Source organism: Melospiza melodia, chromosome 4 (genome assembly GCF_035770615.1).
Source record: "Melospiza melodia melodia isolate bMelMel2 chromosome 4, bMelMel2.pri, whole genome shotgun sequence".
Taxonomy (NCBI): Eukaryota; Metazoa; Chordata; class Aves; order Passeriformes; family Passerellidae; genus Melospiza; species Melospiza melodia.
In genome coordinates this window covers 79,679,684-79,699,324 of record NC_086197.1, presented here as the reverse complement: position 1 = coordinate 79,699,324, position 19,641 = coordinate 79,679,684, and the positions used below count along the sequence as shown (strand labels likewise).

The following is a 19,641-nucleotide window of genomic DNA, read 5'->3' as shown; positions in this document are numbered from 1 at the left end:
GTAGACTGAGATTTACACATCACGTACCTCATCTTTCACCCGACCTTGTCAAAGCCATCTACAGGAGCCCCTCCCACTCAGAATTCCAAAGCTCAAGGGTGGGACTTAACTTTGTCTTACAACTACATCAGTTGCAGGATAGCCCTACTTTATTTCTTTATTTCTTTATTTCATGGGACTGTGTCCCAGGTAGTACCTCCCCTCTGCAGGTGACACGATGCAATGCGGGGACAGCTCAGGGAGGGACAGCTCGCTGGGGACAGCTCAGGGAGGCACGGCTCAGTGGGGACAGCTCAGTGGGGCCAGCTCAGGGTCCCCACTGGCAGGTGGAGGGGCTCCCCACACTCCTTCAGTGCACGGGGCTGTGGCCGCGGGTGCATGAGCCTGCTCGTGGTGCCCTTGGCCATTCCCTGACCCGCAGGCCCCCCCAGGTTTGTGTCAGACTCCATTGCCCACAGGCCCAGCCGCTCCCGTCCCGGCCTGAGGCCGCGCCGTTAACGGGACGATGCCCTCTAGCGCGAGCACGGCACACGGCCTTTCCCACTTCTGCCACACTGCTGAGCGTCACACGCAAAATCTACTTACAGCAGCTGAGGCAAGACACGGTGAAGGGCTGGCTCAAGCACTAAGGAAAGGACTGAAGGCAACCACCAAAGACAAGGGGAAAAAAAAAATTGTACAAATCAACAGCACAGAACAAAACTCTGATCTCACTGTTCCCAGCTGAACAGCAACCATTAGAAAATGGACATGACTCAAATGCCAGTGCACTGGCTTCTAGTCAGTTTCTGCATCATAAACATCTTGCGTATCAAAACTACAATTTCAAATTCAATGAATTCTTTCTACTAAATTTAAAACCGCAATATGCCAAACAGTAGGGTTAACTGTCTCTTTAAGTAAATATGCCATTTATTTTGTTCACTATAAATTAAGAACAGTACTCAAACCTCAGACATTTCCCCTCCACTGCCACGCAGTGCTGGCGATCATCAGACCAGAGGGACCTGTATTTTAACAACACTGAGGATCCAAGTCAGCCAATGTTGTTCTTGCTGAACTACAGCATTCACAGAAAGCAAACACCATAACCAGATTTGTTTGAATGGGCACATATTTTAGGTTTATTATTATTTTACAGTATTCTCACATCTCTCATTAATATTAACTTTTATTCCAAACTGACAGCATAACTTCCTGCAAAGGCAACGGCTGTGATGTGCAGAATTACACTAGCATATGATTAAAAGAATACTGTGTCATTACAGATGTACTTAATACATTGTGTATCAGATATTAAATGCTTTTCTTTCAGTTAGCAAAGCATTGTTTGATTTATTACTATGCTTAGTATAAAGAGTATATGAATAAGTACATGTTAATAAGTAAACTAAAGGCTGACTAAAGCATAAGTAATTAAATGTCCCAGGTGCTTCTGAAAACACTGTCTTGCAGATAGAACTCCAGTCTATGTGTTAAAAATACATATCCCAAACAAACTAATCTTGCAAACTGAAACAGAAAAGACACTTTTAATGAGAATTTATCTTCACCTCAAAGACCAAAGACAGATAAAACCCGCCTTCTGCATATAAATAAAAACACATCCTGAGAACTGTGGGGCCCACCAGACATGTCCCTATCTACTGCATCAGCACCATGGGTCTTTGATGCTTACACAAGGAGAGAGTTTCTGAGGGACTAAGCCCAGGAGCCCACAGCCTTAGCCTGCAGTGCAAGGCTTTGCAAGGGAATGTCGGCCACCGTGGGTACCACCAAGCTCCCTTGCTCCTAAAACAAAAGCATTTGTGAGAAAAGGCTTATAAAATTTCATCATTCCCAGCATCCTTTTCCCTTAAATGCTTCTCTGTCACATTAGATTAGAAAAGGAAAACAAACATGAATGCAAACAAGAGAGATTTTGGTTGGCAGGCTTCTCGTTATTCATTTACTGTTTATTATTGATTTTTGTGCCCGTGCAGAAGGATCACATGTGCACTGGAAAGAGGACGATGGCAATGCCAGAGGGCTGTGTATACCAGGGAGCTCGGGGCCAGAGCAGCTGTCTGTGGGCTCTCTGTGGCTGGTTTTTGGATTGCTGGTTGTTTATTTTAGACTGAGAAAGTCTCCAGTGTTCAGCCTGGACTAAAGCACAAACTCCAGCTCTAAGGGTCGACTGCCAGAGTGGAAGAGCTGAGATCTGGGGTGATCCCCGGGGTGGGAGCTGCCCTCCCAGTGAGCCAAGCTGGGTCGGCATTCCCAGCCACGGAGCCCCCCACAATAACTGAGAGCAGCTGCTCTCCCTCACACCAACAGACATGATGGCCACCACAGCCCTGCAGCACAGCCAGGAGCATGGCAGCACCCTGAGCCACACTCTGCTGCCATCTGGCAACTTCACTGCACCTAGGGAAGAACAGATTTGTAAGGAGGATATTGTAGGGTATTTATTTCAGGCCTGTATTACTGGCTCACCTAAGGAAAGCTGCAAATAATGCCAATGAGTCCTGCCCATCACTAACTCTGCACCTCAAATAATAAATGTGTAGCCTCAAACACAAGGGGGACAGCACTGTATTTTATTACATATACATTACTGATATAAATATAATAGATAATGAAATATATATCAATATATTTTGCATATATCACATAACATATTTTATCTATTACTGTATATATTGCTCAGAAACAAAAATAAAAACAGTCACCCAATAACAGTATTGCTCCATAATCCGTCATTACCAGTTTGAATGTGGCCTGAAGAAAAATTGGAAGTTTTAGACCTACCTGACTTACAGAAGAGTAGAATAGTACTTGAAGCACCCAAAGTTTTCAGTGAGTGATTATCAACTACTGGGTTTGGCTTATGTCATGCAAAATTCATCACACTGTCAGAAAGCCTACGATACCCTGTAAAACTGAAAATTTATATTACAACTTCACGAGTTATAAAAATGTGTGGCAAGAGAACTGATTAAAAAGTTTGAAACATAAAAGCAGTTAAGAAACTTTGCAGATTAGGTTTAGACAGGTCAACTTCTTTTCATGCTAAATGCCTTTATTTAACCTGCACTGTCATCAGTTCTCAGTGTCTTGATACCTGTCATGTTTCAAATCCAGGAAGGCAGCAAATGTGCAAACTTATTTCAGATGGCTGGGAGGTGTATGAGAGTCATTCATGCTCTATAACCTCTTCTATTGAGAGTAATGTAAAAAAAACTCTCGGGGCAACATTATCATTTCCGTAACTCAGTAGGAGCTTCACCAGCTGCTTCAAGGAGACTAGAATTGCAACACAGACTTTCACAAAACAATAATGGAAAGTTAATTTCAATTTCTAACTCATTATACCAATCTATCAGCTAAGGCCTTCAAATAAAGCAGTATCAGCCTTGTACAAGTAACACCTGCAAGACCGGGGGCGTTCAAAGATTTCCCTCTGCTTTGGTGAGGACAAAAGGCAGAGAAATAAAACTGTATCTGAAAAAGTCAGACTAAGTCATAACTTAAGATCTGTATAATAGATCACAAACCACATCCAACAAACCAAGACTATTTCAACAAAATAAGTAAAGACACAGCATGGTAAAAAGCAGGTAGTTTCCAAAGTGAATACTTATTACATTTTTGAATTGGAACAAGACTGCTGAATGTGGGGAAAAAAAGTAATTGAAGAGCAAGAAAAGAGACACTGTGACAGGAGAAAGTGAGATATAATTCAAAGGACTTAACATGTTCAAGACATGGTTGAGTGTAAGATTAAGAGAATGCACAGAAAGCAACTTGCTGAAAGAAATTACATTTGTAAAAGGAAGCCCCATATTGAGACAGTTTTAATAAACTGTTCAAATCCCTCAAGTTATGCCAGAGTACTTCATATTTCTGTTTTTAAAATGCAGACCCAAGCTACTGAGAATTTTTAGGATAACAATAAATTAAGCAGTTGAGGTACACAAAAAATTAGGATGAATCACAAAATAAATAAATCATGCCAGACCAATCAGATGTGCCTCTTTACTGAAAATATTCAGTTCTCTTACCAAGAAAAATGTGTAGCTCTAAACTGTCTGGATTTCAGTCAAGTACTGACAGTGCTGTAGAAAGCTAGTTAAAACAGGAGATGAAGAAACCTGCAGCCAGTCTGGACGGTGTGGAGAGCACAGGGAGCCTTACAGAGATTTTTCATTACCAAAACCAGGAGGTGCAGAAGGCAGCTGGCATGAGCTGCCGGGGTACACCATATCAAAGTTAATGGGGCAAAAGGCAAGGAACCAGCAAGGAAAACTATTTTCACTAGAAGGTGAGAAGGATTAATTACACTATATAAGGCAGTTAGTGAAGTCTTACCTTGGCATATGATGGAAAGTGTACAAACCCAGTTATGAAATGGCCAGAAAACTGAAAGAACAAAGTACTACCAGCAGAATCAAGGACATCCAGCAGTTTTAGAAGAACAAATGAGGACAACCCAATTGATTCAATCTTATAAGGGATGGACAGGCAGGAAAAACCCCACATTAGTGCACTGGGAACCAGTCCTCATGGTGCTGCTGCTGCTTCTGCAGGTAAAGGAGAGAGCAGTCACGAGCACAAACATGTGCAAGCCAGCCACAAATACATCTAAGTCAGAGTGACAGCAAAGCTTCTATCCATGAGAACTATCAAGTTCTGTAACAAAGTCTTTCAGTGCAGCAGTTTATGGGAAGATAATGCAAAATATGACTGAGTGCTGGAGTCAGGACCCAGAGAGGCCTGTACTCCAGTGGCACCGAGCACAGCCCTAACATATGCCTCACAAGACAGCATCAAGGGTGGAAACTCCACCTTCTGTGGACCAGCTGACAAAACACTCTCAGCCATAACCCAGGCCAAATCCTCCTGGCCAGGTCTGAGGAAATCCTGAAGCTTGGACACCTGAGAAAACCATGGAGCAAATCAGAGCTCTGTGGGACTTCTGTTCCTCACAAGACTATGTGGCTTTTGGGGTGACTGCTAACACAGCTGTCATCAGCACTTTTAAGCACTAAACTCTTGACAAGAATTTCTGGAAATATGTAGAACAATATTAACTGCTAAAGCGATTCACTTGTGCTTGTACCAATCCTCCTTTGTCCTGTGACCCAATGAGCAGGACAGTCAGACATAGGGACCAGAAGGCACTTTCATAACAGCACAGCACAATACAGGAGCTTACTCTGAGCAGGGAGATAAATCCATCAAGTCAAGCACTACAGAGAAGACACTCTTGACTTGTAAGATCAGTAGCTGTGCATCAGTGCAGCCCTGCACAGGACCTCCTCAGGTCCTTCTCTTCACAGGAAGGGCTATCAGCTCAGCTGCAGCATCCTGCTGCTGCACAAAGTTGGCTTCTGCTCAAGAAGTATCTTGAGCCTCACCCTGGAACTCTGTGTTCCCTTGTCCCCTGCACAGAGTGCAGAGGGCCAGCTGCAAGCCGTCTCTGACAGGCTCTGGTTTAACCTTCTCTCTGGAAACTGAGGAAATGACTAGCCTGGGACTCTAAGCTGAGATTTGTGTAAAACATACCAGATGGGTACACTGCTATCAAGTTAACTTCAGTATTAAAAATAGCAAAAGAAATTTCACATGGAAGATTAGGTGCATTAGTGGATCATATAACCTTGCTTCAGAACAAGCCACGCTGTAAACAATTTTCAGCCCTCAGCATAAACATACAGGACATGTCATGAAAACATTTAGTTATGTGAAGTTCAACATCTATGACACTCTCAGGTTACAGACGTATTTTCTTGAGAAATAAATGGCTGCCTTACAAAATAAGATGACGACGACAACATTTCTTGTGCTTTGAATCTGATCTCCGAGTGTCTTGCTGCTGCACACAAGATCGTGCATTTCCACCTAACATTTCTGACATTTAATAAGCCAAGTTTATTTGTAGAAAGTGAGCTGGAAATTAGTTCTCATGGTTGCAGTTGGCACACTACACAGAATAGGAATCTTAAAGATGACTGCATTTCATTTTTGCCCTATAGCTTTCATCCTTCTAATTGGTATATTTAAATGCACTTAATCGCTTAAGCAATGAGTCTACCACAGTGCCAAATCTCCAGTTTAGACTCCACAATAATAAATCTTTGTCTTCTCTCAGCAGCTGGAGAAGTTTGATTTGGACTTTGAATTTAGGCCCTTTCCTCAGGCTTAACAGTTACAACTTGTTTGTTCTGTCTGCTGAAAGTGTGACATTAACTCTTGTCTTTAAATGCATCATTGTTGCTTAAGCTTGGCATTCTTGGTGTTAAAACTGGTTGCCCTTCTGCAGTGCCTAACGAAGACACAGAAAACAATTGCAATTAGCCTGTGCTGGGATTTCACAAAGCAACTTTAACTCATTAGTATTTACACTGCATCACTGGTCCACATGACACTTCATAGACATGAGGACAAGCTGGAGTTTATAACACAATCTTTCAATAGATGCCTTCAGTGCACAAAGAGCTAATTTAAAAACAGGTGGAAGGAGCCGTCAGCCACCCCCTTTAACAGCCAACAGAGGAGTAGCATCCCCACAAACACCTCATAGTCTGTCCACAGGGCCAGGATAGGCCTGAATTCTATGACAGATGCCCTAAGTACATTCCTGAAACAGCTCTGGTTAAAAAAAGCAAAACTTAGGTGTGATCATCAAATGAAAAAGGAAAAACAACCTTTGGGCAGAAACAACTGGGGACTCTATCCCCCATATTGCTACAAGCTCTCTGCAGTACCTTAGCAAAAAACTTAGGCCCAAGTCTTTGAAGATTCATGTATATTAATTACCAGTGCAGTAAAACCCTGGGCCTCTGCTTGTGGAACAAACTGAACACTGAAGGTTTGCAGCATCAAGGTCTCATTTCCCTATGCCTTAGTTCTCCCTGTACAGTTCGATAGAACTCTCAGTTGTATTCAACATTTTGACATGTATCTAGAGCAGGGCCTGATTTTGTTATATATAAAATACCTTCCTAAATAACTAATCTTGGATAAAAAAGGGTGAATCTTGACTTCTTGTGGCAGCCACACAGAAGACTTCATTAGCTTCTGACAGCAATGTTCATTCCTTCAATCCAGATTGAAGAAATGAACATTGGCCCTCAACATCCAGGTTGGAGGGCCAAACAGAAGAAATTGCTTTGGCCCTCCAACCTAAGTTACCACTTAAGTGGTTTTATTTGTTTTACCACTTGCCAACAAGACAAATAACTTCCCCTTAAGCACAGAGCTTGCCAGCTGACTGAACAACACACAGAAACCTTGGACTCAGCAGGGACTACTCTGGCATAGGCACAAAAGTCCTGCCACACGTGGAACTATCGAGCCTCTGTGCACAACATACCTGCACACCATCAGCAAGTGTTTTTAGATGGGTGTGGGGGTTTCTAAACCTCAGCGTGATAAGTGTTTTAACTACTCAGCTTTCCTGTTTACTATGGGCCATTAGATTTCACTCCCAGATTCCCCACAGAAGAGCCTGGCAATCCTCAATACCCTAAGGGTCTTAGTACTACAAGAGCCAAAGATGGACAGGCATAATATCCCATGCCATATCAGCTGGGTCCAAAAACTCATCTTCAAAAATCTCTTATAAAAAACACTTCACATGCACATTCCTCTGGGTGCAGTTTGCAGCCACCCCTTTTTTAAGATCTGTCCTCCCTATATTAAAGGCTACTTTAGTACCTACTACTTTCCTCCCACCACAGAGTTTACAGCATAAGCACCTCTCTATTGCAGCAAGGGCACTGCACACAGCATATCTCACAGCCAGGCTGCTTCTTCAGACCACTGATGATTTGGGCCCCAATTCTGACAAGTGAACATGAATTTTACCTCCAAATATTTAGGAAGCTCCCTATATGTTTGTCAACTAGATTAAAGCTCTTACACCTCCTTAGCTATTGTCAAGTAGCTTCTCTGTGATTAGAAAAACAGCTTGAGCATCTTTAGGCTAACAGTGTGGTTTTGCTAGACTCTCCATAGCTCCTTTCAGAGAACCCATTTTAAAACACAGGCAGGTCATTCCCTCCAAAATCCCTGTTTTATGAAACATCATCTTCCTAATTCCTGCCAGGTGCTGCTCTCAGGCAGGCATCATGACCTTCTGTCTTTCATTTAATATACAGCCTTGGCACAGATTTATGTACTTTTCTCTCTCTTTTCAGTCCTTGAGGCACTGACACCAGTTAGCACTTATTTTGTTTTTCACAAATGCAAATTTATGATCTGTATTTTTGCACTTGCTTTGCAAAATAACCACCAAAAATATCTATTTTCTTTTTTTAATTTAGAATGATGGTATTTTCACAGCCACTCAGACAATTATGACCTATGACCCCTGTGAAAAATGTGGGGCTTATGTTCTTTTGGGCTAAATTTGTCTAGGCACCCAGTGGATGCTTTGGGAAAATCCCAGTACACATATGCAGTTTTAGGAGCCTTTCCACAAATTTTCATCAGCACACAGAGGACATCAGACTTCAGTTAGAAGCTGGCAGTACAGCTCCATGGCTGTATATCAGTCAGTGTTACAATAAGCTCACTCAAAATGTTATCAAAAATTATTTTGAAGGCTCTGGCTTACACATTTCCCCTGAAATACTGACTGCAAATCTTCTAGAGCTTTTGCAGTAAGAAAGTCAATTTCTTAAAACAGTATTTTCTAAAAATCTTGCATTTCCTACAAACTTTGCTCCATTTCCAGCATCTGATGCTGACTGAAAAATTTAGCCCAACCAAAAAGTCAAGCTGGTGAAGAAATGTCAAAATTCATAGAAAACAAGTATCAAGTATACTGCATCCATTGGGCATTGATCCAGCAAGTTTTGATATGGCTTTTCCCCCAATAATCGCCAGTTTAAACTACTAAAATTTGTCTACTTTCTGTTACAAGTAACATAACACTTTGAAGCACATCATAATCTCGTCCATAAAAAATTGAAGGGAGAGTTTCAAAGTGTACCATGATGAAATAATGATGCTTAAAACAGTTAAATCCTGTTTTATAATAACTTCCTGAATATTAGCCTACAGCAGCAAAAACTGATTTTTGCAAAAGCCAAAAAGGCAGACTGAAAATACCTCTAATATCCAAACCCTGAATGGAGGCTGAGCAGCAACTACAAATGCTTTGTGGTGCTGTAAGTGATATAACTGAAGAGAGGGGTTAACAGTTAAGAAAACACTGTTTACTTTAATTCCACTTAGAAGAAAATAAGATCAGTATGTAGTAAATATTTAATTTACATTCTAAGAAATGCAAAAATCAATGCAAGTGATTTTGGGTCAGTGAGCAAACTATCTATCCGTAACTGATTCTGTGAATTTCATATGCAGGATTGATGCTGACCTTGACAGAAGTGGTCATGCGTTTGAAATTTCACTTTCAACAGTCAAGTTCTTAAAATACCCCAAACAAATCTACATGGCACTTGCAGGAAGTTAAGAATTCTTCCATCTCGTTTGGTGGCATGAGAGTTTTGGTCCAGGTTTTCTGTTGACTCGCCCACCACCACACTCCTGTAGCTCACACAGCAGATGCTTACAGGGAAACCAAGCACAAAGACGGCAGATTGCTCTGAAGAAAGACCAAACAACCACCAGCAAGTCTGCAGAACTAAAACGAACCGTTTCAGTTCTTCTTAAAAGAAAGAATCTGTTCACTGGTTTTCAAACTGTTTGAAACTCCCTGGCCTTTGTCAGGTTAATGTTTTCCAGCCCTCATGATTAACTGCACTAGCTTAAATTTATGAAGGGGAACAATACCTCCTGACCGGCTGTCAAGATGCTATCACAGCAAACACACCGACAGGCGGTGGCTTCAGAGGGAGAGCAGGCAGCCCCAGCCCCTGCAGCTGTGCCCCCAGCCCAGGGAAGACACACTCCCAGGTGTCCAGTCCCCAAAAAACCCTTCTGTCCTAAGGCTGGTTCTTTACTGCAGCTTGCGCACACACAGCTCCACACAGCCAAACTATCAGCAGCAGGAAAAAGAGAAATTAGTTAAACTTTAATAACAGGCAAATGTTTTCCACTGCTACTTGAATTTGACACCATGGGAATGAAAAGTTACTTTTTTCTCACACTACAGCTTATTGGGGCACATTGCACCAATGTGCAGTATAGATCTGCAGAGTCAGGAAGCGCAGAAAGGGAAGATCAGAAAAGTTGAGATAAGCTTCACTGACAGCAGCCACCACCCTAAGACAGCATAGGCCAAACCTGAGAGGCAGGCTCCATCTCTCCATCTCCTGCAGTACTTCTGCTAATGAAATCACCCTCAGCTTTCCTGCGTGGTTTAACACAAGGTAGTTTCATAAGATGGGTCTTTTCCATGTGCTTTGTTTCCTGAAGTCATTGCAATGCACACATCTGAGGTGGGCCAGGCTGACTAAAAAAAACTCTCCATTTTGTGTTTTCTGAGGAATTCATGGACAAAGAGAAAGTGTTATTATCATAAATTTACAGGACTTTTAAGATGTTCACTTCACCCCTGGCCACACAAACCACAGGGTGAGTGGGGACCTGGTGCTGCCCTGCTCCACACCAGCCTCTCCCCTCTCCCCTCTCCAAATGGCCAGCACCATGCACACATGGCTTTAAGAAGTCTATTACCTGATCACAAATCCCACATTACTTACAATTTTAGCTATTTATTTCAGTATGAATAATAATAGTTTTTTTTAATTAATAATGAAAAAAATATACCATGTTTCTCAGATAACAACTCTGTCCCAGCCACCACAAGGTGATGGAGTCTTGCTCTTCCAGCCATGGTTACCCTGGGCCTGCTGACCTCAGGGGCCTGGCAGGACAACTTTACTTGTTTCCTTCTGTTCTGCAGGCTTGTAATGCTCCCTTCCCTAGCAGCTCAGCTGGTTACACCACAGGGCCTTGCTCCAGCACAGCTGAATAATAAAAATACTTCACAGACACCAACAGAGCCAGAATCAGCCCAGAGCTCATACCCATGTATTTATTTTTCACACGTTTAGAAAATCAATTTATGTGATTTCTCTACCCTCGGCAAGCCAGAGTTTTCCTCCTGTCTGCTTTGTCACAAGCCAGTGGCACTTAATGCTCTGGCCATTAAATCTGTCTTTCTATTGCACTTTGAAAGGATAAATAAAATCATCAGAAACATTTTAACTTCAGTGCCTCTTCCCTTCTTAGGATTTGACTAGAAATCCAAATTCTTATGTCAGGAAAAACAAGCACATTTTTAGAAGAGGTGTGTCTTAGTGCAGATTAGTGTGGCATTCAGAAGTCGTGCAAGTGCCAACATGGGAAGAAAATCCAGCATGTTATGTAAAATAAGCATATTTAATTATTTTGGAATAAGATAATAACATCTGCTTCCTCAACTGCTTATTCTGTATTTAATATTTTAGCCTGGCATATTAAGTGTCCTCTCTTGCTTCCTGGCTAACGGTATGGTACAATAGTTCAAATTCTCCTTTTCATATTTTTATTATTTGATCTGGACATCAAACTTAAAAAACAAAAAAAAAAAAAAACCAAACCAAAAACAAACCACATGAAACACCACAATCAGGCTTACCATTAATATTTTTGTATGACAGACTAGATTTCCCTTTGGGTATATCACAGTAATGTACTCCACTGAGGACACTGAAATTATGCTTGGCCAAACTGAGGACCTTCAAGCCTGGGAGCTCACTGAAACACACGGGATGCCCAACACGTACCTAATGCTCGGGTGTGCACATCTGTACAACACTGAAAGAGGGAAAAGACCCCACACTTCCCACTCTGACTTTCTGATACAAGTGACCAACCACCCTTCCATTTGGTGAAACCATCTGCAATGACTCTGACTGCCAGTGGTGCACAGCTTGCTGCCCTGTCCTTGCCAAAAAGCAATTTAAGGCTGCACGAACACTTGTGGTTCCTATTTCACCACTGGATTTGAAGACTTTCAGACATGCAAATCCCAAAGGCTCCTTAATCAGCTGATTCAAGTTTGCTACAAATTAACAACTGATTATGACAAAATTTCCTCTCCTTCAAGTCATCAATTCTTGTAATTCTTTTCATTATTAAAAGGCCATTTCTTTCTCTCTCTCCATGACAAGATCGCCTTACTGTGATCTTATTCTGATGCTTCTCTCCAGCCCTGCAATCATTTTTCCACTATCTTCTCCAGCTTTTCCACTTCCTTTTAGAAATACTAACAGTAGGCATGGGAAAACAAAGTCATACAGCAGCAGCAGCAAGCACCAGGTCCTTGCAGCAGGTGCCCTCCCTGCCCTTCATATCACAGCAGCCCACTGTGGGCTCTGTTTAAGGTGTTTGATCAAATCCTTTCTAAATCACTACTCCATGAAGTACAAACCATACCTGTGGAACTGAGTTTTTTTAACTCAGAGCTGTGTAAGCCTGCCTCTGGTGTGGTACTGAAAACCAGTTTGTTTGACCTCAACTCACTAACAGATCCAGCCTGTTCTGGGAAAATACCCAGTCATTTTTTAAACCACCCTACTATTTCTTTATGCCACAGAGAAGTTTTAGTAGCAACATTTACACATTTATTTTCACATTACTGAAATATATGTGACTGGTATCACGTCATCAGTTGCTGTGGTACTTCATGATCAACCTTAAACTAATGGCAGTAGAATCCAACTGTAATCAGCTGAGGGGGCTAGAGGGGGAAGATGATCCACAATAAATTAAACCTGTTTTAATTAATTCACAAAAACTTTGAAAAACTAAATAAAACAAAAAATTATAATGTTATTACCAGTAGTAATTTTTAAATGAATTCCATTTAGGAACAGATGATGCATAAAGACCATAGTGTGCCTGTCATTCTCCCCATTTTTATCAGGCACTTTGGGACCTTCTTCAGCCTTTTTAAACTCCTCAAAGATTTCATACTGTCATTTTACTTGCATTTTGAGACATTTCTGTAAACATCAAGATGACTCAGTTGGAGTAACATTAAAAATGAGAAAGTGCATCAAGAATTAGTTTGTTCAAACTCAGGAAGAAATCAGAGGGGGTTGATTAGGTCTCAGATGGATGCCTGTGATTTTCTGCAATAGCAAAAATTATAATAGGAAGCATTCTGACATTTCTGCTTGACAAGCATGGCCTGCAATGTTTACCTGGGACATACGCATTACATAAACTATTAAGAATCAAGCAACAAGAATTCCTTCCTGTTCTAATCAGTGTGTGGCAATGTCAAAAGAAACAGGATATTGTCCAAAGACATATTGTGAAAATTTCACCAAAATTGCATTTGAAGTTTATAATTTATAAATGCAATTCATAATTGCCTTTATGCTTAAAGTGAAAGCTGCCTTATGCTGAATCTTCTTTTCCTTTTAATTCTTCTTTGATGCTGGAATTGCCAGAGGCTTATCAAATGAGAACAGGCCAGAGGGATGGGTGAAAAATGCTCAGATAATGTTTGAGTTCCCAGCAGCAGGGATGCCACATGGGTTACATGTCATCTGCCCCAAAACTAATTTGTCTTGTCCAACAGGGGGGTGGAAGGGTTTCGGGGGGGGGGGGGGTAGAAATTAAATTATCAAAGTAGATGGGTAGGAAGAATAAGCAATTTCAAGATAAAGCCGTAACTGCCCCATGCAGACCGGCTAACAGTACGTAAGTTAGTGCTGATTCAGTACAGCAGCGGCACACACAACCTTAGCGAGCCTGAGCACCCAAAGCAAAGTCCATTGCAACAGCGATAATCTTCCAGCGAACTTACACGCATTATTTATTACCATTCAGAAAAAGCAGTTGAGATCTATTGTTTGTCAGAAACACAACCGAAGTTTTAATCCCGGCTAACAGGAACGCTTGAGTACAACACGAGCAGGACAAACAGCCGAAGCCAGGGCTCCAGCACCCGAGGGGGCGGCGCTGGGCGCTCCCGCACGGGCAGCCCGGGCAGGCAGGGGGGCACGGGATCACAGCCTACCTGTGGTTAAATTGTCATTGATCTTCAGCGGCACCCTTAGGATGTAGACGAGGAAGAGCATGATGAAGAACCACAGCGTCCAGAGATAAGTCCAGGACCAGACGATGCAAGACTTGAGCTGTTCCAAAAAGCCCGTCCCAGCTTCAGCCATGTTTTTCGGAGAGAAAAGAAGAAAAAAAAAAAAAAAAAGAAAAAAAAAGGGGGGGGGGGGGGGACGGAGTGTGGGGGAAACCAACGCAAACGCTGCTCTCTGCTGCCACGAGCTCTCAGCGTGTGTTTGTGGGACGGTTCACCCCTCTCGCTGCCCGGGCCGCCTCTCCCCGCCCGCCGCACGCACCGCCCGCCGGGCGCTGCGGGTGCCCCCGGGCCGCTGCCGGCTCTGCCCGCCGAGCCTCGGCCAGGCTGCCCCGGTAAAATGGTAAAATGGACTCCGGCGAGCTCCCCTCCGCCAAAGCGGGTGGGGACGTGCTGCGGTGGCAGCGCCGGACCTGCCCCCAGCCGCGCTCGGCCGCGCCCCGCGGCTCGGCCCCTGCGCTCGGCACCCCGGCCCTGCCCGCGCCCGCCCCGCCGCGGGAGCGCCGCCGGCGGCTGCGGGGCACGGCGGGGGCTGTGGGGCACGGCGGGGCACGGCGGGGCTGTGGGGCACGGCGGGGCTGTGGGGCACGGCGGGGCACGGCGGGGGCAGTGGGGCACGGCCGGGGCTGCGGGGCACGGCGGGGCTGTGGGGCACGGCGGGGCTGTGGGGCACGGCGGGGGCTGCGGGGCACGGCGGGGCACGGCGGGGGCTGCGGGGCACGGCGGGGGCTGCGGGGCACGGCGGGGCTGTGGGGCACGGCGGGGCTGTGGGGCACGGCGGGGGCTGCGGGGCACGGCGGGGCTGTGGGGCACGGCGGGGCGGCGGGGCACGGCGGGGCTGTGGGGCACGGAGGGGGCGGCGGGGGCTGCGGGGTACAGAGGGGCTGCGGGGCACGGCGGGGGCTGCGGGGCACGGAGGGGGCTGTGGGGCACGGAGGGGGCTGTGGGGCACGGAGGGGGCTGTGGGGCACGGCGGGGCTGCGGGGCACGGAGGGGCTGCGGGGCACGGAGGGGCTGCGGGGCACGGCGGGGCACGGCGGGGGCTGCGGGGCACGGCGGGGGCTGCGGGGCACGGCGGGGCTGTGGGGCACGGCGGGGGCGGCGGGGGCTGCGGGGTACAGAGGGGCTGCGGGGCACGGCGGCGTGCGGCCACAGCGGAACCGGGGCACGGGCCGGCAGAAGGGCCGTGCAACTTTTGCCCCCCCCCCCCCCAGTCTTTAGGGTTTTGAAAAATTATTTCTGGCGGCATTTTCACCGCGCAACCGGAGTTTAAGCCTGAAAAGGGCTCCCGTAGGATATTTTTTTTTTTTTTTTCCTGTTGACTCGGCTAAGCTTCTTGCTGGGGTAATGGGCAGGCACAGAAGTCCCTGCGTGCGTGTGCTGGTGTGTACAGTGCTCAGCAGAGTCCTGAGCTGCAGAACTCTCGTCCTTGGAAGATAACTGTGTGGCACAATAAATGGGTGGGAAGGGACCCATTTCTGCTTCCAACCCCCTGGTAAGGGCAGGGAAGACACCCACGAGAGAGGCGTCTCATTCAAGTACTGTCAGTAAAGCATAAACTTCATGTCAGTCAATGAAACAGGATTTGACAGCAGAATGTGATCAAAATTCAGGTCGGTAAACACGGCTGATCCCTGCCTTTTTTGGTGTCACACAGCTTACAAACATTTAAGTAAATGTGCACCACATGCTGCAATTTGTTTGGATATCTCTCCTGTGTTTTCACATTCTGTATCCAGTGGGATAACACTCTCCAGCATCTTAAGAAACAGGTACTATTTATAAACTATTACCAAAAGAACAAAAAATCCTTGAAAATTTCTCCCAACTGGTAGATTTCCTCTTTTCTCTGAGATTTTCAAGTCTGCCAAAGAAATACTCATCACAGAGAAAAACATAGTAGCTTTCCTAGAATGTTTACAATACCCAAAAGCATTAAACAAAAACAAATCTGTAGCTGTACAAATTGAAACCTTCTCATGGTAGCAAAGGCATGAAATTTGTTCTTCCAGACTACTGCAGGACTTGAAGATGAATGAACACTGGCTGTGTCTTCTGCATTTGATGGTGACAGGATCTTCTGGTTAAGGGACCACAGTCCCCATATGAGAATATTGGTGCAGGACTCACAGAAGTTTTTCTTGCTAATAAATCGCAAAACTTTTAAAATTAGAATATACAGATCAACTACATAAAAGGTCATTTATAGTTTAATTACATACCAAAGAAAACCACATTTCGAATTTTTCAGCTTCCCCTTCCAGGTTTAAAGGGAAGAAATTCTTAATACATTAGGTCACAGCTGAAAAACCTCAACTTATTCAATCATGCAGCTATTTATAAAACAAAATATTCCTCTCATATTTTCTTGTGTATTAGCAAAAAGACAAAGGCAGTAGGCAATTTTTCACTTTTATAAATTTTACTCTACATAGTTTAATTTTCAGTATATTAGTGGTTACCTTAAAAAACTGACTATGACCAATTTCTTTTGTGTATGAAAGATAGAGATGGTGTATAGGCCTTTTCCAAAGTTTCAGATTATAAACAACTTTTCATTCTATTGTCTTTTATGGAAAGGCAGGAGTGAATTGTTTTGGTTCCTCCAGCTCTACTTTCTTTATATCTCTTGTATTACTAGAAGATCAAAACACTATGAACTGTGCCCACCTAAAGCACAGTTATTAATTTTATGCCTTCCATCCTCTAAGCACCATTGCTTCTTCTTCCCCTGAAATTACAGAAGATAATACTTTGCATTCATGCTATGCATTTCACTTCCAGATCTCCAATGTTTTTACAGTGAGTATAAAGTATTTAAAAAAATAAGAGTTTCTCATTGGGTGCTGTACAAAGAAGAAAAAAACCAACAAACTCCCTCCAAACAAGCAAACAAACACAACAGCAAGAGACAGTGGGACAAACCAAACCAAAAAAACAAACAAAACAAACAAAACCACCAATCCCCCAAAACCTTAAAAAACTCAACCTAAGAAAAACCCAAATAAAACCCCCCAAAACCTGAGGAAATTAAAAGCATGTGTCCAAATTCAAATGTTTGTGTGGGGTGACAAGCAATTATGTGCTGGATACTGTGACTCATGACTAGCTTTGTGCATTCATATGACAAATTACATATCTGCTGTTTGTTTTAAAGAAGCACCTAAGCTGACACTCAAGGCAAGTTCACTGTTCAGGCTCTATTTAACACAAATTATCTCTTGTCTCTCAGTTCTCTTTGGATTAATTCCAAGTAAATAGAAAGCCTTGAAATATGAATTTCACAAGTCAGAAGCAAATTGTTCAGTACTATGGAAAGACACCATTTTGAGTGTCATCTGGCTTCAGGCACTCATTTGCTAAGTCAAGATATGACAGAATACAGCTGAAGTGAATCATTGGACAAAAATAATTTTGGAAATAGTGTTTACCTTTCTGCTAAGATTTTCCACTCAATTGTCACTTGTTTAGAGTTTTCTCACACAAGGCCTCAGTTCCTACCTCAAAATAATACCTATAAGAGCAAACACTATTAATTTGTTAGCCATAAACCCAGTTCAGAGTTTCTAATTTCTCATATGACTGTTGATGACTTTGCTAAATGAAATCAGGAAGAAGAAGCCATGACAGTTAGTACATGAGGTACAGTGAAGTTTTGTTGCTTTTCAGAACAAAGACTTTTTCTTGAGCTTGGGTCCTGGCAGATAAGAAAGAATAAACAGGACCACTGAGTAGCAAAAGTCCAGTTTAAAAATTTTGCCCACCCAGTCTTTGTATGGGTCCAAAGTAGTCCAAGATCCAAAGAAGCAGGGCTTTTAATCTTTGGGTGTTTTAGTAAGCCTTAAAAAATCTTCTGTTTGATAATTTCAGAGATCAGAATGAGACACCTTTTCTAGGCCTATAATGTGTAACCTTCTTGGAATCTGGCTATAAAATAAGATTGCATTGAGGTCTTGGCAGCCAAAAGATGGCCAGGCACACTAGGTAAGGGCATTCAGCAGGGGCAGAAATGAGACCTACATGAGCTCCACATAAATATGTGAGCACTGGGAAATGGTGTCAGCTTGGCTCAGAGGAGCCCCCCTGACCTTCAGCTGATGCCTCATTAGCAGCTGAGCCCCATTGAGCAGCGTTATGCCCAACACTTTTAAATCCAGATATGCATTATACAACAATGTATACACTTGTGCATGCCTGTGTCCAGATGTGGATTTACATCCATATAAATACATATGCACATGGAGCACCTATTAAGTTTATCAGCTCATATTAAACAATATCAGGGTTGAACTGGAGATGGCAGTATGAGCTGGAATCAGCAGTGGTTGAGAAGCAGTGGGCCAATGTCAGTGAAAGCACTGGAGGAGAGTTCATGGGATCCTGTACACAGCACTTTTCAGACATACCAAAGTCTGCGTAAAATGCTGTAATCACATAAATTTGTTTTCAAGTAAAGTACACACAATCCTTAGTCACAATCCAGAGAATTGCAAATATGCTAAGAAACACTGAAATAAAATTTATGCTTAATTAACAATTTAATAAATTTATTTCTATTCAAAACAAGATATTGCAAAAGTATGCAACTACAGACTTCTGAACAGTGTGCCCAGGCTTAAGTTTCTGTTCCCTATTCTAAAAGTGGGATTTTACAGCATTACAGGAATAATTTTCTGCTTAAAGACAGTAATATTTAAAAACATGCCACAAGTTCTAATGAAGAAAAGCCAAATATGCCTTGAGCACCTCTTGTCAAAAACCTTTAAAAATTGTCTCCATTATTAATAAAATGTTGTCCATAGCTATGGGTACTCTTCCAGAAAACAGGGTGCTGTATAATGTGTCAGAGTAGTTGGATGGGAAGGAGGAAAGCCTGCCTGAAAGTTGTTTTAAGACCTTTACTGACAAAAAATTCAACCAACCCGCTGCCCTAATTGCAAGGCAAGTAACAAAACCCAGGTTAGAACTGGCTAAGTTAAGAATCAGATGTCAGTGCAAAGAGAGGGCAAAGGAAGGTGTTGGTAAATAGCTAGTGCAACTCAGAGCAGAATTTCAGTATTTTTGGGTAGTGTTCAAAATAATTCATAACCAGAAAGAAAACCCCAACCAAATTCCAAAAAGAAAAAAAGAAAAAAAATCCAAACCTGTTTTCTTCTGCTTTTTTTGCCTAATTACATTTTTTCCCCTAAAAATGAGATGGGAATTTCACCCTGACTGTCAGCGCACTTAGGCATGTAGGTGGGGAAGTGCCCCCCCACAAACACAAACATTTGATAAAGCAAATTGTTTGGGGTTATTTTAAATCCATGGAAATATCCCCAAGGAGCACTTACGTATTTTTGCAACATGGACGCACATTCGTTAAGGCATTTTATTAAGCTTCTGTGTGAGAGGTGGTGGGGCAGGACACATCAGTGTTTGCACAAGATGGGACGTGCTCAGGGCTCACAGAGGAATCGTGCAAGCTGCCAGGCTGGCCCCTGGTCCAAGGGAGCTGAGCACAAGTCAGGATCTGGCATCTGCAGCCACACATGTTCTGTACGTCACGGGAGGCTGGGGGAGGAACCGGCAGGCAGAGACAGATGGCAAAAGGCCCG

General features: G+C 43.4%; 1 protein-coding gene and 1 long non-coding RNA gene across 2 annotated transcripts in view; one reads left to right on the top strand and one right to left on the bottom strand.

The window, feature by feature from the left end:
- ST7 (suppression of tumorigenicity 7) overlaps positions 1–14,285 on the bottom strand; it is a 136,199-nt gene extending 121,914 nt beyond the window's left edge. Inside the window, exon 1 of the mRNA XM_063155318.1 lies at positions 13,970–14,285. Within this exon, the coding sequence (XP_063011388.1) occupies positions 13,970–14,120 (151 nt within the window). The 5' untranslated portion in view covers positions 14,121–14,285. The remainder of the gene's footprint in view (positions 1–13,969) is intronic.
- A 975-nt stretch (positions 14,286–15,260) lies between these two features.
- Positions 15,261–16,164, top strand: LOC134418098 (uncharacterized). Its single transcript, XR_010027694.1, has 3 exons — positions 15,261–15,539; positions 15,702–15,816; positions 16,057–16,164. It is a non-coding gene; the product is annotated as an uncharacterized LOC134418098 (long non-coding RNA).
- The last annotated feature ends 3,477 nt before the right edge of the window (positions 16,165–19,641 follow it).